A 17,721-nucleotide genomic window follows, 5' to 3' on the forward strand; every position below is an offset into this window, starting at 1 on the left:
TTGATCGTGCGCCGAGTATTCCTTCGTTGGAAAAGTCAAAATAAGTCCAGATTCAATTGGTTGGGATGCTGATCTGCAGTTTTTAAAATGCTTTATTCCTTCACGCGGGCCAAACTTTTCTAAGCCCGCAACCTGTGAACTAGTTCCAACAGTTGTGGCTCTCTGTCGAAATTTTCGAACAGTGGGGCTCGCCGGGCGTCTGACGTCCTTTACTTCAGACGAGCCATCGGAGCTGTGACTATTTCGTGCTTGCTTCTCGAGGGCTTTCCATCTTCTAAGCATTGTTTCCTGTTCCTTCTCTTTCCTTGACAACCAGACCTTTCTTTGTTTCTCCAGATCTTTTACTTGTTTAACATAGCTCTGTCCCAAATGTAAATTTGCGGCGTACAAGTTGCCGACGGTCCAACTCGATCGAAGGATGAAAGCCTCATGGTGTGCGTCCAAGCAAGGAGAACGAAAATTCCAAGAATCGTTTTCAGTCCTGGCTTCGCTCGAGTCCATCTGATTTCCTTCCCGTGACATCTTCTAACACAAACGTTTGCCTTGCGAGCTTTGTCTTTCCGAGTGTGCTTTGCTATAGTTCATCCAGACAGTATTTGTTGCAACCAATTTTTGAAAGGTAAATATTTTGAGTGGGATCTACAAACGCGACCTTTAGTCTCACAAGAAATTTAATTTAATATGCGTTCCCTGATTCCATAAAATCTTCGATCGACGCAAGTTATAGAAAATAAATCCTACATAATACCAACTGCCCATTCTGTGCTATTTCCGTCTTATGCACCTGTGTCTTTTACACCGATTGTTTGACACCAAAAAGTATATCACAGGCGACGAAGTTCTCTGTAAGAGGCTCACTTCCTCGAGACATTTATTAGCAAAATATTATTTTCCCGGCTAGTTTCCTATTGGCCTTTCTGAGGGATGAGTTTATTCTCGCTTGACAACAAAACGAGATTGACAGAATATTCAGTTTAAAGTGAGTGAACTTTCCCGACGAAAGGTATAGACAAAAGCTGAGTTCTATTCCCATAATTAAAAACTTCGCCACCCGAAAGCTTTTTAATTCGCTCTTTGCATGCAAGTGTTAACATTCTCCTCGATAACTTGAAATTAGTGCTTCTAAGTGGTTTTAACCAGCTCTTAAATATGAATTTCATAATATTCGTCGATCTCTCTGACTGTATCAATGGTTATTTGTAATGAGTCTGCGTTTCTGTGCGTCTCTTGGCTACATAAGTATGGCACAAGGGACCGCCGATTTAATTTTAATAAATGGACCAACCTGAAGCAAACTCATAAGCTAAATTAACCGATATTTTACAATTTAAAACAACCAACTTCTTTTCGATGGATCAAGCGTTGGCAATTTACAATTTGTCAGAGGAATCAGGAAACTGCAGTTCGAGTGCCGTGCCGAAGAAATACGAAAAACAAATTTAAACAAAAACTAAATCTTGATAATAAATTTTACTGAAATCGTTACGTTATCATCTGTCTGAGCACTTCTATAAGTAACTCTGTCCTGGTGAAGTGAAAGTAGAGACTTCTTTTTTCGTTACATTTTTGTTTGGTTTATTTCATTAATTCAAACTTGTTTCACTAACGCTTTTTACAAGAAATGAAACCAAGAGATTACATAAACAGTACATAAAGTACACCTCTGCGCATGCTCTTGAAGCAACCTAGAACTACAAACGAAAACACGTGGTAGCCCGCGTCAACCGCGGGAAACCCGCGTCCAGGATCTAGACACTTTGGATCTTCATTGGTTGAAAGTAGGCCGCTCTGATTATGGGTTAGCGCTCGCTACAAGACCTCTGAACCCTCAGTTTAAGGAATCGGTTACACGGGCAGAGGTTGGGATCTCATTGCAAAAATCATGTTGCCGAATTTCAACTGGACCAAAAGTTCATTTTACCGACGGTTCCTGTACTTTGAACGGCGTAATAAATTTCAGTTCAAATGTTACATATACTCTGTTCCAGTTCCAGTTTTGTTACATATTGGTGTGAATTACAAGGACAGAATATAGCAAGCCAAAAATCCAAGTAATCACATGCGTAGAGCAGTGCGTACTGTTAAAACGAACTCGACAAGAACTTCTGACTACGATGTAAACAGAGTTTAATTGACAGAGATCAATGTTCCATACAAACTCAATTGAAAGGAATCACGTGCCAAGACGAAGGTAGAATTAACCACGTGCTGTAAGCTTAGCCGTAAGTCGTATGATGTAAACCGTATGCCGGTTCGAACTGAAATACAATAACGAAAATAGAAGCTAACGTAACTAATATACAGAAGTATAAAGACAAAATAATATAAATGAAGAAACTATTGCTAGCATTCTCAATAACGTCCGTAACATGGAAGTGTAACATAATCGGCACTTATACTAATCGTACGGAAGGCTGGAAAACGATTAATAGGCTACACGGTGTGTAACTTGGACGGTACCTTTATGGCAAAATAACCCTATATTGGAGATATGGACCTAATCAAGCGCGATTCCGAGCATACAGAACTAACTAACCGATTTAGTAACGATACAGACCATTTGATAGGTGATAAAAGGAAACGTAACCGAAACAAATAACAATAGAAAACCTAAGAACTAACCATAAAAAACAAGGAATAGATTACTCACTTTGGTTTGCACACGCACTGAACTTGACTTGATAGAATAGACGAGTAACAGTGTAGAGAGAAACCATGGCCCAATGCCGAGTAGAAGTTGACGCAGTGAAATCTGCATTTGAACTGACCTAACCGAGGAAAACCTCGTGGATATATCTAACCGGAGAACACGTACGCAAAACCTAACGGTTATGACTATTTCCCTAACGGACATAGCAGCTGAGGGCTGGTCAACCACAGTAGATTAAGTAAGTAAGTAAGGCCTTGTTTGAAAGTGACAATTACTTGATAGCATCTACGGTAAAGTAAGTTCCTGCGACAAAAAACGAATTAACATCACGTTTCAAAACCAACAATTGGGACGCTTATTCAGGTACTGTACTGTATTTTTGTACTGTATTTTTCTCGCAAGATCAAAAAGAAGCTCATGCTTTGGCAAGAAGACAATTTCCTGGGGTCTCAGCTGGAGTGTTCATGACTAAATCAGTTCAATTTAACTGGTTTCACAAGATATCAGAGCATTACAGATTTTGAGTTAACAATGATTACATGAAATGAGATGGTAAGACTTGAGTGGTATTCCGTAACAGTCTTGAGACCTTTAACTTATGACGTCAGTCGAGTCTGGCTTGCAAGTTTTAGTGATTTCCTGTCTAAATCGAATGTCCAAACAGCGACTGAACCCAAAAACCTGGCGATGTTTTCAAGAGCAATCGTTCATGAACCTTATTTTACCCTGTGGAAAAGACGTTGGCTCGCAGTGTCAGTGTCACTATCATGGCCTGGATGAACAATGAGACTGCATCCTCCATTTTCATATCCTAATCCAAGTTCAACACTATCTGTTCACTGTTAAATTGTCTGTGGTTTCGAGTTCAGACTCCTCATCTTTTCCATTTTCCTTTTGTTGTCCTTCGTCGTGTCCAACACTTCTCGAAATCGATGTCACGGTAAATTTCGACAAGCACTTGTCGAGTCGCTTCAAAAACGTGTCCACATCAGCTTTACTCATCCCTATCGCCGCAGCTGCAGTCATGTACGCACAGCGGTAGTTTCGGGCATGCGCACCCCAGCCAGTGAACACGTGACCATTGATGTCTTTCGTGCTCCCAAGTGGAACCACTCTAAATGAGAGACATAATCAAAGTAAAGAAGAAAGGGTCATGGAACAGTCTTAAACATTTTCTCATTTAGCTAGGGTAGGGGAGAAGTACAGCTGTCCAGGAAAAAAATGTCGTTTTACGCGTGTTCTTACTGGCCATGACGCTTGACATTGTAAGATGTTTGTAAACAACACTAGAGTTGCGTCAAAGGGTGTGGTCTCTTGGAGTGTGGGCTAGACACGCCCATTGACGCGAACATAACATAAGCTTACATCTTACCTTGCCCCTGAAACGCATCTTGTAAAAAGCATGGAACCCAGTTGGGTGACGCCAGCTGCGTTGAGTTCCAAGCCCTTCGTGACTCGCTCCAATGAAATCGCTAGAAAGGCCAAAAGAAAAACATCAAAAACTTTTAACTATTTCGCATTAATGTTGAAACCAACCAGGAATCTGAAACAACCGTTAGATGAAGAATCAGAAAAAAAGGAGCGAGAAGAATCTACGAATATGCAAAGCCGTGTTTCAGTATGTCTCGTACATTGTTGCTGTACTGCATATAGTGTAATTCACTTCTTGCAGAAATTTCAGGGATCACAAAACCTCTAACAAACCTCTCAAAACATTAGACTGTAAAAGAAAAACAAAAGTATCTCAATGCAGTGAAACCTAAGGCTACAGAAAAGGTAGAAAAGGACTGACGAAGAAAAAGCCACCTTGAGATTCAAGAATTGCATGTTATTCGCTTAAGGACGTTCGCGCGAAAAATTTCCAGTCGATAGATTTTTAGTAAATTTTTACTGCAGTCAGATAATGAGTTACTTGTGTCAGAAATGCAAAAAAAATTGGGGGTCACCGTCTTCGTTTCAGAGATAAAGCGTGTGGAAAAGTACCCTGATTTTGAAAAATTGGCGCACGTAATTCAGCATGGTCTACAGGGGTTCATGGTTAAAAATATCGAAGGTGAGTCGACGGAGGCAAACGATCTTAGTCATATTTTGTAGAAGTGGGTCTGTTGGGTAAATAATTCCAAGTGTTACCAACGTTTTCACAAAACTTAACCCTTCAAGAGGCATTTGAAACCGTCCCACAGATAAACCAAGAGCTAAAAATAATTGAATTCGATGGTGCATTTTGCAAAAAAATTCAAACGTCTAGTCGATAGATTTTCTTCATTTTTTTGCTTAACGTAGAAAATCGGTAGAGAAAATGATCCATCAAAAGAAAAATAGGGGTCACCGAACGTTCAAGATCGTTAAATCCAGGCAAAGCTATAGGAATGGCCATCTGTCCTATCATTGTTCATTTTATTACTCAGCGCGCGCTCTCATGCATCACATGGCGTGTGAATTTGTGTGCGCAGTCCTTAATAGGCAAAAGTGTATCGCTGGAAGACTCCAGCGAGCTGTTATAATGATTTCAGTGCTTTCAATCTAAGGCAAAGTCATTCCTTAAGTCCTGACCTACATCTAATTTCTCCTACAATATCTCTGCATTTTCCAGTAGTAAGGTGACCAAAAGAAAGAAAGTCACCAAACTCTCCTAAGTAAGACTAACGTTGAAAGTTTGGCCTAAACGACCATTTGTTACTGAGGGTGTGGTCATTAGAAGGCTTTAGATTGTGTACATTACCAAGAGAGATGGGGTTGCCTTTGGTGCTCAGAAGCCGCTCTCCATGTGCTGCCGCTACCCTTGATAGGCCCTCAGATAAGTAGCTGTACACTTCCTGAAAAGGAAAAATGTGTAAAAGAAATTACAATCACGGTGGAGCAGCATTTTCTAGCTTTTAGTTCCGCTCACCTAGTATTGATATAACAGTGAAAGGCAGTTTTCAACAGGTCAGTTTAACTAGAGAATACCGGCACTAGTAAGGAGACTGGCTTTTTCTCAAAGATTGAAACGGTTATAACTGTGACTTCTTGTTCTCATCGATTTTGTACACTGCCAACAGAAGAGGTTTGGCTTCAAGGAATAATAAAGCGATAAGCATCAAGTGGCCAATTACGTTTTTGCCCGATTTCTTGAGTAAGCCAAAATCTACGTGTGATAGAGAGGTAAGCGTTATAAAGCATATTGGCACACCTTTCTCTGTTGCAGAAGCTGTTGATAACCAGCTGACCCAAGTGACAACAGTGTGATAAACAGGTCTATAGAGGGAGTGGCTGACGCTCGACCTGATGATAAAATGATAAAACATCATCATCATCATTAACATTGCATTAGAAATCTTAATACTCACCAGTCAGCTTAGTTTACAAAACTACAAATTGTTAAGTAACAAAAATCGGTAAAAGTAAAGAATCCGATCCCACCGACGCGTCGGCCGACAAACCACCGACAAACCACCGACAAACCACCGACATACTACCAATGCGTCGGCAAAAATATTTACCTTTTTAACTGTCACTCTTTTCACTTTTTTTACTTCTTTCAGTCGGAAGCAAGAACAACCCCATCTATAGTCATTGTGGAGTAGAGAGATGGGAAAGGAACGCGTGTAAACTTAGTTTTTCTTTTTCATTCTACCTTTTTGTCATCATTGAATGATACCTACTGTTAGAGTGTTGAAAACTGCACACAGTCATGAAGATTATATGTCGTGAAAATGAACTGTACAGTAGCCCAGTAGCAAAACTTACCAGGATATGTTTTGCTAACAGCGTCTATGAAATTCTCATCAAATCCTGCTACAATAGCTCCACCAACGGGAACCAGAAAGTTTTTATCAGTACTTTGAATAAAGGCATCTACACGACCTATCCGTGCTGCCTGTAACACCAAGCCAAAAAATGATACAGTGTATCAACACCTAGCCTGTTGTGCTCCGGCTGGAACTGACTGTGGGGGTCGGGAGGGGAGGGGGTTGAGGTGGGGGGATGGGTCAACTCCCCTCCTCTCTCTTCTTTCTTCCTGGTTTCTCTTCACCTGTTCCTCAACTAAAGAGGCTGTTCACAGGCTAATCAACACATGATAACATGAATGGGGAGCTGTAGATATCAGTTACTCAACATATATTTTACCCTCTCTAGAGAAGGGGGATTAATAGTTCTGCATAAATGGAGAAAATGTGGTGAGAGGACAACAAGCATGCACTGTAAATCCCTCTATCTTGTATTGCCATTCTATACAGTCTGGAACTCCCAGGACTTCAACCTCTGAAACCAGTCCATTCTCAACTTGTTTCTTGTGCAGTTCTGAAAAATATATCCATGCCAACCCCAAGAAAGGTCACTGGAAATTTCCAGAGGAAGGAAGGAGTTTTGAAAGGTAAGTATGAAGCTAACCTGGGATCAAAGTCATGAATATTTGGAACACCCATGCACCCTCTTTCCCAGCACAATGTAGGATGGTGCAAAACACCTTAACTCCTCATTCAGTAAGTTTAGTTTCTACACGACACTGAAGGGTGGGAGCAGCTAGAGTGGAAGGAAGAAGAATTTAAGGCCAAGTGTACCAACATGTGGGGGTCAGTGATTGAGGAATTTCCAGAGGGGTGGGGTGGAACGGAGTGAGTTTAAACCAAAACAGCTTCCATGGGAGGGGTAAGGATATTTTCTGGAACAACATAATGATGCACAAAACTAAAACTTCAAAACCCATAGTATTCCCTCCTATGTTAATGACCTCTTTCTTGATTAAATTTCTTTCCTGACTTTCCCACCCTCTCTTTCCACCTCCTCCTACTGATAATAACCCTTCATCAGGACAACTTAGGCAGTCCCCTTCATGTCACGTAAGAATATACCTGCTGAATGAGATGCATGTACTTTGATGACTGCACACCATAGGCATTGTTCACAATGTGAGGTACATCTTGTTCCTTGCACAACTTTGCAACTTCTTCCAACCTTTAATGCACAGGCTTCTCTCATTATTGGTTGACAAAACATGCATAACTTGACTTTAAAAATGGTTACCATGGTAGTTGTATACAACTCTTAAAAAAGCTAGTCATTTGAATTTCATGTTTGACAAAGTGCACCCTGCTTGCAGTAGCTTCATAATTCAAGACCAGTGGTAAAGTGCTTGCACTGGATTGACAAAAGATCCTGGGTTAATCCCACTGAAGCCTTTCACACAGTTATTATATAATTATGACTTATTTCATACATACATTAATACTTAGCTTGATATGTTAATATACTATAATTACTGCATTCAACAGATCTTCATCTTGTTCCTTGTGCCTTTGTTTCTTACTGCACAAGCTTGACAAAGAGAGCAACTCTTGAAAGTTCCATTTCAGGATTTTGACTGGTTTTACACAATGAAAATGAGCAGAGTAAAACACCAGTGAACCAATTAGGCCAGGTGTTTGTCAGCTAGGGATGTGCAGTTCACCCATACTTCTGAATCAGAACTTCCAGGAGTCATTTGTTTCCTAACCACAGTGGGCAATGGGAACAAAGACTCTGACTATGAGGTTGAACAGATCTTTAATTTTCTAACTTCATACCTGTCTGGGATCCTTGGAGCAAAGCAGCTAGTTGTAGTCATAATGCAGACCACATTTTCTGGCCCCAAGTCTTTGATTTGCTTCTCTACAGCTGCAAGATCTGTTTGCAGCTCATCACCCTCCTCAACATTCTCCACAATAACTGGTTCAAATCCTGGTGCAAGAGACAAAAATAAATGTTCATTTTTTTCATCTAAGTGACAATTTTGACTCAGACAGTTTCAGTCTTATCTAATCTGGTATCCCTCAGAATTTCCCAAATGATATTTCAAAGAAAGCAGGGGCCTCGTTAACGTTTTCAGCAGGAGGGCAACTGGTTTTCACAGGTGGGCAAGAAAAAAATTTCCTCCAGAGGGTCAAACCAGGTAGACAAAATCATCCTTCCAGCTGGTCAATTTGCCTGGCTATGCCCGGTCCTTAATGAAACCCCTGACAAAGACAGCTGAAGTTGTATTATTTTTAACAAAAACAAATCAAATAGCATGTGTGATAACCTATCTTAACACAAACAAAATAAAACGTTTGGGAGAATTTGAGAAGGCTTGAGTCAAGAGCATAATCCATTTCAACTTTGTAACCTTTAACATCTTGCACATTTTCAACACAGTTTTCAGTATTTTATCAACACCTGTGAAACAACTTCTAACAATTAGTCAAAAGTAACCAAAACTTACAAAAGAAAACAATGGAATTAGTATCTGATAGTATCTAACTGTGTACGAACTACTTCATGGGTTAGGTAAAATCTTTCTAGTACTTTCATAATTCTTCAAGACTTTTTTGCCAAGACTTTGTTTGCATCAAGCTAACTCTAGATGAGAAGCAGCTGTTTTCCATTTCTCTTATGAGATAATTAAAACCAATGAATGCAGTGAAACATTAAACCTCTTGTGCAAAATGGAAACAATAGACAACCAATCAGAGGGACTGTTGTACACACATGATCACAATCATATAACATATTTAAACTAGATTATATAACAGCAATAATTAACTCACCAGCAGTGAGAATGCACTTAAAACAAGACTTCTGATCGATTCGAGGCCAAATCACATATTTGGCACCAGGTCTCTGTAGCTTCAATGTCAGAAGTGTCATGACCAAAGTCATCCCTGTTGCTACAGGCAACACTAGGCAAGCTTTAGCAGACCTTACACCTGTCAATAAAATGCTGATATTAATCATTTGTACATGTAAGTATACTTTACACTCTTATCTCTTTCTGTGCCTCTCTACATCTGGGTGTGAACAATGGGTATCAGAACAATGTTGGGTCAACCTGGTGAAAATGCTGGAGATAAGCTATCCCAATGGATACATCCCATCATGTAGGAGGAACAGTATTTGCTAGTAGCTGCATGCTGTAAAAAGTAGAGTTAAACTCTGAACAACAAGGTTTACAAAAAGTGAACAGTGTGCCACTTTCACTGTCAATGTTTGCCATGTTAACAAGATTTCTGTATTGTTTTAATCCGAATTTTTTATTTGAACCCTCAATGAGATAAGAACTAACCTGCCATTTTGATAGCATCCAGTGCCATACAGTTGGTGAGTTTCATCAACAAAGATGAACCAGCAGCCTTGGGTTGAACAGCTGCTATATCGCCAGACCTGCCAATACCATGGCTTAACCTTACAAAACAACAGTCAGTCAGAATATAAGGGTAAAAAGTTGTTCCAATCTTTAAAGAGTGCATAATTTACACTCTGGACCTAGAGGACCAGATTTGCCTAGCTAGATTGTTGTTGATGTGTTTGTGTGGCAAAGGCATGGTGACCTCATGGTTAGTACACCCGTCTCCAGATTGAGCAGTCCAGGTTTGAGCCCTAGCCAAGGACATTGTGTTGTGCTCTTGGGCAAGACACTTAACTCTATCTCAGAGTGCCTCTCTCCACCCAGGTGTATAAATGAGTGCTGCCAAATTTAATGCTGGGGGTAACCCTGCAATGGACTAACACCCCATCCAGGGGAGGGGGGTAGAAATATTCCAAGTCATTATTTCATGTTACAGAAACAGGAGATAAGTGCCTGTCTGATGGGCTACTTGGCTCTTATGCAGACTTTACCTTTTTTGTGTGGCAAAGGTTAAATGGCTATTTTATGAGGTGAGACAGAAGGGGGAGGAGGGAGATCCAGGTTTTTCTAGATACCATCCATCACCCATCAATTAAAAACTCCTTTTATGAATTACCTGAAATGCCTTCTTGACACCAGGGATGAAATCACCCTTCCTTCTCTTTCTCCTGCACCAACATTTCCTGTAACCAGCAAATTATCCTGTTTTAAAATGGAACTGCTACACCAATCTATAACCTCATCAATATGGCCAACTCAAACCCTGTTCAGTCTATGATCACTTTTTACTTTAATTTAAAGGAGGTGCATCACAATATTTAAGGTAATTTTTTTTTCTGAACATTTTGAAATTGAAGGAAAGTAACATGAAAACAAGAGCTTCTAATTCAGACTACAGTAGAATAACACCAAAAGAAAGACTAAGAAAGAAAACAGGCAACAAATTTGAACAAAATTTTTTTTTCAAGATCCACCATGATGTTGCTCCTCCAAATATACAGTCAAACTTCCACTAATAGCAACCACTTCTATAATTCCCACAATCTTGATTCTTGGTCCCAATGGTGTACTGATCAGCATCTATTTATGTACACAGACCAGTACTTTTATTGGAAACTCCTTACAATTGCCACCTCCCTTCAACAACATCCTCAAACTATTCTAGTCTTTAAACCTGATTAACGTGTGTAACATATGATGTTCGCGCTTTTAGAGTACCTGGAAAGTTGTTACTGTCCATAATAGAAAATTCTTGCAGCAGAAGTTCAATACTGATGTCATCCCAACCCTCGGACGGCCATTTCCTCTAACAGAAAACAAATTGTAGATGTCAAGATACAAATTGATAACTTGAAAAAAAAAAAAACGTGATATAAATACACTACCACAGTGGCAGTCATGTGACTCTGTTGCCATGCACTTACCCCGTTGAATTAGTTAAAGGGCATAGAGTTGTTGTTGTTAATATAGACTGTTCTGACAAATATGAAGGAAAAAAGATTTCTACTTTAGATAATGACAAAGTATTTGAATATGTTTGTGCAGTGTTTTGAAAAAACAATTTTCCAAGACTACTAATGTGAGTGTTCCATCTTAGTGACTGGTATTGGAGACCTTGGAGCGCTCAGGGAACCAATCAGAATTCTCCTTTTCATGGTGGACCAGATTCCCACATTAACTGTTATTCTGCCATACACCTCCATTGAAGGTCATCGGAAATTTCGAAGGGTGTATCTCAAAGGACAAAAATTTTAAAGGAAAGTATGAAAGGGATATTGAATGGCCCTTCAAAAGCCATGGCCGCTCACGTAGTTTCATTGTTTTAGTGGCTATGTGCATCTCGCAGTTTCAATTTTTTCATAATGCTGTCTGGGGGTCTAAACTTTTTGCAACGCTTATAAGATAGTCTCAAAGTCCTGATTTGTTTGGTTTTTTAAAAAAATCAATGGCAACTGAATGTCTTAGAGCGTTAACATGTCTCTTGCTCGAATTTAAGACACTTTGAAGTCTTGCGCTGATAAAAAACCACTAGTCTCCCCTTCTCCCAAAGTCTCACATTTTCCATTCACCAGCCCTTGTGAAACCGAAGTGGAATATCTGAAAGGGTAGGGAGGATGAAACCCAAAACCCTTCTACAGGGCAGAGTATGGATATTTTCTGAAACAATTATACATTAGACAGACCAGCAGGCTAAGAAACTTAGCAAATCCCTAATAAAATTTAACATATTTGCACTACAAAATTCTAGCACCCGAGGGGCCAATAATGTTGCGGGAATGGTGGTTGTGGGGGTGGGGGGGGGGGGGGGGGAGGTGGGGATGGGTGTGTTCAAAGGGCCGCTGAGACATCAAGCAAATGCTCCTTTGTTAGGCATCTTCATTATAAATAATTTATGTCCAGCCGGTATCCATTAGGGTGATACAGATTTTGTGCCAGTGCTCTCCCACTTTTCCCAGAGACCAGAAGCCCATACCTTAATTGTCACTCGAACCTTTCCCCCACCCCCACCAATAATTCCCCGCTCATAACCTCAGGTTAATTGTTCCTTTGAAATGAACCACCTAATTTAAAACTTATCTTCCAGTATTCTGCTGTTGATATCTTGAGCAATTCAAAAATTTTAATGAATTTTAGACGTTCTAACGGAGCGAAATCGCGACTTCTGCAACCAAATCAATGACGAATGGCACACTCGCCAACATCATGAACTAATATCCCGAAATCTAGTCTTCCTCAAGAGATTCTCTCCTAATTGCTAAAACTTACGTGTTCCAAGAAAGTCCTGATTTGATTTTCACGACTTTTTCTTGCATTTTGAGCTTGCTGGACGTAAGAAGCTGGGATAATATTGCCACACGCTTCGTAGCTACCCGAAAACATGTTACTGTCGCATAGAGCCTTCTTTAAGTGAGCAGTAGGTATTAAGAATTGCTCGCTCAATCATTCCGCGCACTCCAATACATTGGTATCACTTTACCTTGTAATTTTTTTCTGAGCAAAAAGCTACAATTATTTGGTACACTAATGTTTAAATTAAAATTATTATATCTGTTAACCAATATTTTTGGGTAGAAAAGGCGAAATAATTTTTTCGTATGAAAATACAAAGCGATTGATTATCATTTTCTCTTTACCAACGAAGGAGAAGAAATGGAAATGAGTGCGAAGGCAATGGAGAGACAGATATATCAACAGAAAATTCTGTAAAAATGGCATGTTTACAAGCGGGAACCGTTCTTTCCGCGACCGTAGAACAAGTCTTAGAAAATTGCCTTCTTGTTTGTGTAAAATACAGGTCAAGAATATTTAGAGGAGTGCTTTTCGACGAAAAGAACGCAGTCGTCTGGAGGTAAGTCACCTTGTTTTTACAGTGAGTGTAAAATAATAAATTGTTAAAAATTATATCCATAAGATTATTTATTTGATGACACGGCCAGTTTAAAGGGAAAATTCATAAGCTAGTCTCTCACTCGTGTTTTTTGCTCTGTTTCATCTGATACCCATTGAAATCAATAAAGAACATCGCTTGATGGGAAAACAAGTCATGAGTCCATGAAAGAGAAACTTTCTGGAGGAGGTAGTGTTGGTGATGGCGCTTCGAGGTGGTCAACAAGACAAGCCAGCCTATTCTACAGACGACAGAACAATAAATCGTATCCTTGTAGAAGGATCCCAAGCTCATTTGGTGGCCCAAAAGTTCTTACTGATGCGGATTTAGCCAAGGAAAGTCAGGAGAGGTTTCCAAACATGGTGGAGAAATTGAACACTACAACCAAAAAACCATCTTCCTCATGTGATCAGACAAGGAAGCAAGGGCTGCTTATGAAAGCCAAGGAAAATCCTAGACGAAAGACTAGTTTGTCAAGCCAGGGGAATGTCAAGCGTTCTAAATCTGAAGCTAACCTGAAGAGGAAGTCCTTAAATCCAGACAGCTGTAGCAGACCTTCTAAAAGACAACCAGACACTGTGAGGGTTGTAAGCAAGGGTGTCCCTAAAAACACTGATAAGAAGCTCTCTAAGGAGGATTGCAAAAGCCCACTGAAAACTGAAGTAAGCAACGGTAGTGCACGATCCCATGGACCAAAGTATTCACCCACAAAAAGTATTTCTTCAACACATTATAAAGTTCTCATGACAAGACCATGTTCTGTTCCAGTTGTACCAGTTAGTACGGCATCAAATACTGGACTGCAAAAACATGGTACTGTCTTGGTACTTAAAAAGGTTGGTGTGTCCGCTAGTGTTGGAATGAACATGTTATCTTCCAGCGAAAGCTTGGAGTCATTAGTGCCTAGTTTGACCTATAAAAATGTCAACAGGGGTAATGATGACAAAGATGACCAGAATCAAGAGAAACAGCCTGATTTAGGGTTAAATCAGAAGACTGGAGTGAGCAAAAACAAGGACAAAGCCACATCTGACAGAACTGTTTCAGTCAAAGAAGTAAGTGTTGCTAATATGGTAGCTGATGACTTTGAAAGTGGCTTAGCTAAACTGGACATAACTAAACAGGACATCATGTCAGGTGCGAATACATTTGATATCAATCCTCCATGTGAATTTCTTGTGGAGGGTTTGGAGACAAAAAGGAAAAATGAGAACAGTGTCTCAAGTGATCATGAGGAAACACTAGAAGCTACACAGGAATCAAAGTCTGAAAACGTCACGATCAAAAGGTCGGCAAGAATAAGTGAGAGAAGGGCAAACAGTGGGCAACCTCAACTTAAGACTGAAAATGTGAGATGTGAAAAATTTCCTCCAGAATCTAATGTGGCAAAAGTTGTTGGCTCAGATTACACTGGAGTGAATTCTGTTTCTAAACCTTTGACTCATGATACTTCAAGCCAACCAGAAAAAAGGGAATTGTCAGCCTCAATTTTGACCCAGCCAAACCCTGTAAAGTCCCAAAGTACCAGGACATCAACCAAATACACACAAAGAATGTCCTGGAGAATTCAGCCTCAAGTTGCACCTGTCAACAATATCAACTCAATAGGTGTTGGTGATATTGTGTGGGGCAAAGTTCATGGGCATCCTTGGTGGCCAGGGAGGGTGTTGGCCATCAGCGGGATCAGGAATGAGGAGACCAACAATCCGTGGGACAGGGATGCACATGTTTCCTGGTATGGTTCCAACACCAGCTCCATTATGCATTTACACGCTCTTCAGTTATTTCTACCCAACTTTGCTAAGCGGCACAAGAGGAATAAGAAAGGATTTTACAGAGTTGCTGTTCGACAGGCACAAGAAGCCTTGCAGGCCATGTCTGGCACTGAATGACAATTAACTTCCATTTGCAAAACTGCAACATACTGGTAAATGTTTCCTTGGTCTGCTGTTCACTGGGTGAAATTTAGTAAGAGCTCTAGGGTGCATCACTGGGCAAATGATCTGCAAACCGCTGATAGCACTTTGAATCCCAACTTTTTATATCTAATTATATTTTGTTAATTACTTACTCTTTAAATTTATACTTGCCAAGTAAGATCTGTTTTGTTTTCTTTATGTACTAATTACTATTGCATTATTTTGATAAATGCTTCCTAGTGTTGCTCAGATAGCTAACACGGGGTGTTTACCCCACTTTGTGCTTGAACAGTCAGAGTTCCCATTAATGCACAGGTGTACATCTTATATGCACAAAAAATGAAAAGGATGCACACTGTTTTGGCAAAAATGCATTCTTGGGATGCAGGAAAAAAGTTGCAAACTTTTTAGTAAATAGGCAAAGGACCCCTGAAAAGCAAAAAGAACCCCCAACTCTTTTGAACTGGGGGTCCCAAAGACCCTTAACTATCAAAACTAGTGGGAACTCTGACAGTAAATGAGAGGCTTTACAGGGCATAACCAACTTACATTGACTTTTGTATTTGTTTTTAATTCATTTAGATTACTCAGATATTTTAACTTTTGTTTACATGTGGTCTTTGATTCTAAAAAACATCATTATCAGGGCTATATTTTTTTCTGGTTTTGGTCTTCACTTTGTAGAAAACAAACCAAAACTGACCTTAACATCAACAAAATGTCATTACCCCCCTCCACCACAATTCCAGGCCTTTGATTACAACAACCACCCCCCCTAAATTTGTGTCTACTGTGATGCAGTATTTTGCTGCATTTTTCATGTGCAACTCAGTCACCGTGCAGTGATTTAGATTACTAGTTAAAAGGTCATTTAAGTTCAAAGTTTATGATGTAATATTGTAATTATTTCAACTGGCTGTTATTTGCAACTGTCATCTGTAAAAGTTGATCTCGTTGATCTTGTCATCTGTTACTGTGCAAGTCAGTCATGATCAGGCAACGGTACCCAAGTCATTTCAACTATCAACTGAAATTTCTGTGCACAGTATTGATACTTAATTAACAGTCAGAACAGGTCATATAAGGGAGTGAAAGTGCCTTGATATCAAGTACAGCAGTCAAACATCCGCTAACAGACACCTCCTGTAGGCGGACACTTAGTAATAGACCCAGCCACAAACAAACATGGCACTTTTATCCTTCCGTAAGCAGACACCTCTCTTAAGCGGACACTTTTTCTTGTCCTGAGGGTGTTTGTTTACCATTGTTTCGATTTTAGTTTCAAAATATTTATTCTAACTGACATCCTGGTCAGAACTATTTGAAACAAACACCAGTATTGCATCACTTGCCAATGTTACCCTCAAATATGTTGGGTAATTTTTTTAGAAAATTTGTCTCAACAGTTCTGTCCAGGATTGAAGTAGAGTAACTATAAGACATTTGTGGATAGATTAAAGAGAATTTATATACTGACTTGATGTGCAAGGGCGAGAGGAATACTGTGAGTGAACAAGATCTGATGTCATGTAAATATGTAAAAGTTTTTGTCTAATACTGTGTTCATTTACACTATCATTGAAAAATGTTTAGAGTTAACCTGTTACATGAGCAACATGTTTCTCCTAAACTTGTTTGTCACTGCAGAGTGTAGCTTGGAATTGCTGTTACATTATTCTAATTTTAGTGACAAACCCTTTGAGCACTTTCTTTCTTTTGCTGTTGGCTGCAATGTTAACTGTTTTTGTCCATGAGGTTGTTCAATCATGCTCAAAATAACCATGATTTGCACAATTCACCATCCAATACAAATACTTCTCAAAGAGAAAGAAGTTTCATAATAAGACTAAACATGTTTCAGTCTGGTGTGAACACAGTATCACTGTTAAATAACGATCAACATCATTATTATCCTTGTAGCACCATGAGGTTTTTTAGAAAGGATGACAAATTAAAAATACTTGTAGGAATCTTACCACTGACTGAAAGTAAGTTAATTTATATTCATTATTTGAAAAGGAAAGTTTTTCCCTAAAGAATTGCAGATTAAGTATGTTCAGGCCAAATTAGTGAATTCTTGTTAGATGGCCTTGTTGAATTTATAAGCAAATGAGCCATAGGCTTAAATTAAGTTATTTTAAATATTTAGATAAAGATCAGATTGTTAACTTTCCTCAGCATGTAAATTTTGTAACAAAATGAGGAACCATTGCTGGACAAATAAATTAAAGTTACTCAGAGGTTATACTTAGTAAGTGAAGTTACACTCCACACTCATCCTGAACAGGGCTTAACTTTGGTAATCTGATGAGACATGGTTTCCTTGTGGTATGGTGATTCCAGGCTGAGCACATTGTTTTATTTCTAAGACCTCTCAAAAGAAAACAAAAAAAGACAACTCAAATTTCAATGTTCACCCCTGGAATTGACCCCAGAACCTGTGATAATAAATGCCTAACTGAAGACCAGTTTTAGATCTCAATGGAGCAGTTGAACTGATCTCCTTAAGGTGATTCCTCAGTATTGCATTGCGCATCCCTTCTACGCTCGATTTTCACACCATGAGCACATGCAAAGATTTCCCTGAAGCTTAGCTTGACAGCAAAATAAATGCTTGATTTCTCTTAAACGAGCATAGTGA

General features: G+C 39.5%; 2 protein-coding genes across 3 annotated transcripts; one reads left to right on the forward strand and one right to left on the reverse strand.

The window, feature by feature from the left end:
* Nucleotides 1-808: 808 nt before the first annotated feature.
* Nucleotides 809-12,664, reverse strand: LOC145478328 (O-phosphoseryl-tRNA(Sec) selenium transferase-like). Of its 2 annotated transcripts, XR_014048239.1 has the most exons (13): nucleotides 12,540-12,664; nucleotides 10,992-11,079; nucleotides 10,390-10,456; nucleotides 9,711-9,829; nucleotides 9,196-9,354; nucleotides 8,197-8,350; nucleotides 7,486-7,588; nucleotides 6,380-6,509; nucleotides 5,823-5,914; nucleotides 5,373-5,466; nucleotides 4,023-4,122; nucleotides 2,651-3,764; nucleotides 809-2,258 (listed from the first exon to the last, which is right to left on the reverse strand). XR_014048239.1 is itself a non-coding variant. In XM_081456306.1 (12 exons), exons 1-12 carry the CDS (start codon nucleotides 12,651-12,653, stop codon nucleotides 3,479-3,481), a joined length of 1,506 nt encoding a protein of 501 aa, XP_081312432.1. In that variant the 5' UTR covers nucleotides 12,654-12,664; the 3' UTR covers nucleotides 809-3,478. The 2 variants fall into 2 exon arrangements, 1 of the variants encoding a protein (XP_081312432.1); XM_081456306.1 differs by having other exon boundaries at nucleotides 809-3,764.
* A 267-nt stretch (nucleotides 12,665-12,931) lies between these two features.
* On the forward strand, nucleotides 12,932-17,318 carry LOC145478341 (uncharacterized). The gene is made up of 2 exons (XM_081456330.1): nucleotides 12,932-13,122; nucleotides 13,292-17,318. The coding sequence occupies exons 1-2, from the start codon at nucleotides 12,983-12,985 to the stop codon at nucleotides 15,051-15,053; spliced, it is 1,902 nt and encodes a 633-aa protein (XP_081312456.1). The 5' UTR covers nucleotides 12,932-12,982; the 3' UTR covers nucleotides 15,054-17,318.
* Nucleotides 17,319-17,721: the final 403 nt, after the last annotated feature.

The sequence above is a fragment of the Orbicella franksi genome, chromosome 2 (assembly GCF_964199315.1).
Source record: "Orbicella franksi chromosome 2, jaOrbFran1.1, whole genome shotgun sequence".
NCBI lineage: Eukaryota > Metazoa > Cnidaria > Anthozoa > Scleractinia > Merulinidae > Orbicella > Orbicella franksi.

Excerpts from the sequence above, each read along its gene's own strand:
- LOC145478328 (XM_081456306.1), bottom strand. The coding sequence starts at position 12,653 with ATGTTTTCGGGTAGCTACGAAGCGTGTGGCAATATTATCCCAGCTTCT. Across the intron at positions 9,830-10,389 it reads GTGTCAAGAAGGCATTTCAG|GTTAAGCCATGGTATTGGCA; the intron begins GTAATTCATAAA and ends TTGTTTTGTAAG. Across the intron at positions 8,351-9,195 it reads TAAGTGCATTCTCACTGCTG|GATTTGAACCAGTTATTGTG; the intron begins GTGAGTTAATTA and ends CTCTTGCACCAG.
- LOC145478341 (XM_081456330.1), top strand. The coding sequence starts at position 12,983 with ATGGCATGTTTACAAGCGGGAACCGTTCTTTCCGCGACCGTAGAACAA. Across the intron at positions 13,123-13,291 it reads AAGAACGCAGTCGTCTGGAG|AACATCGCTTGATGGGAAAA; the intron begins GTAAGTCACCTT and ends AAATCAATAAAG.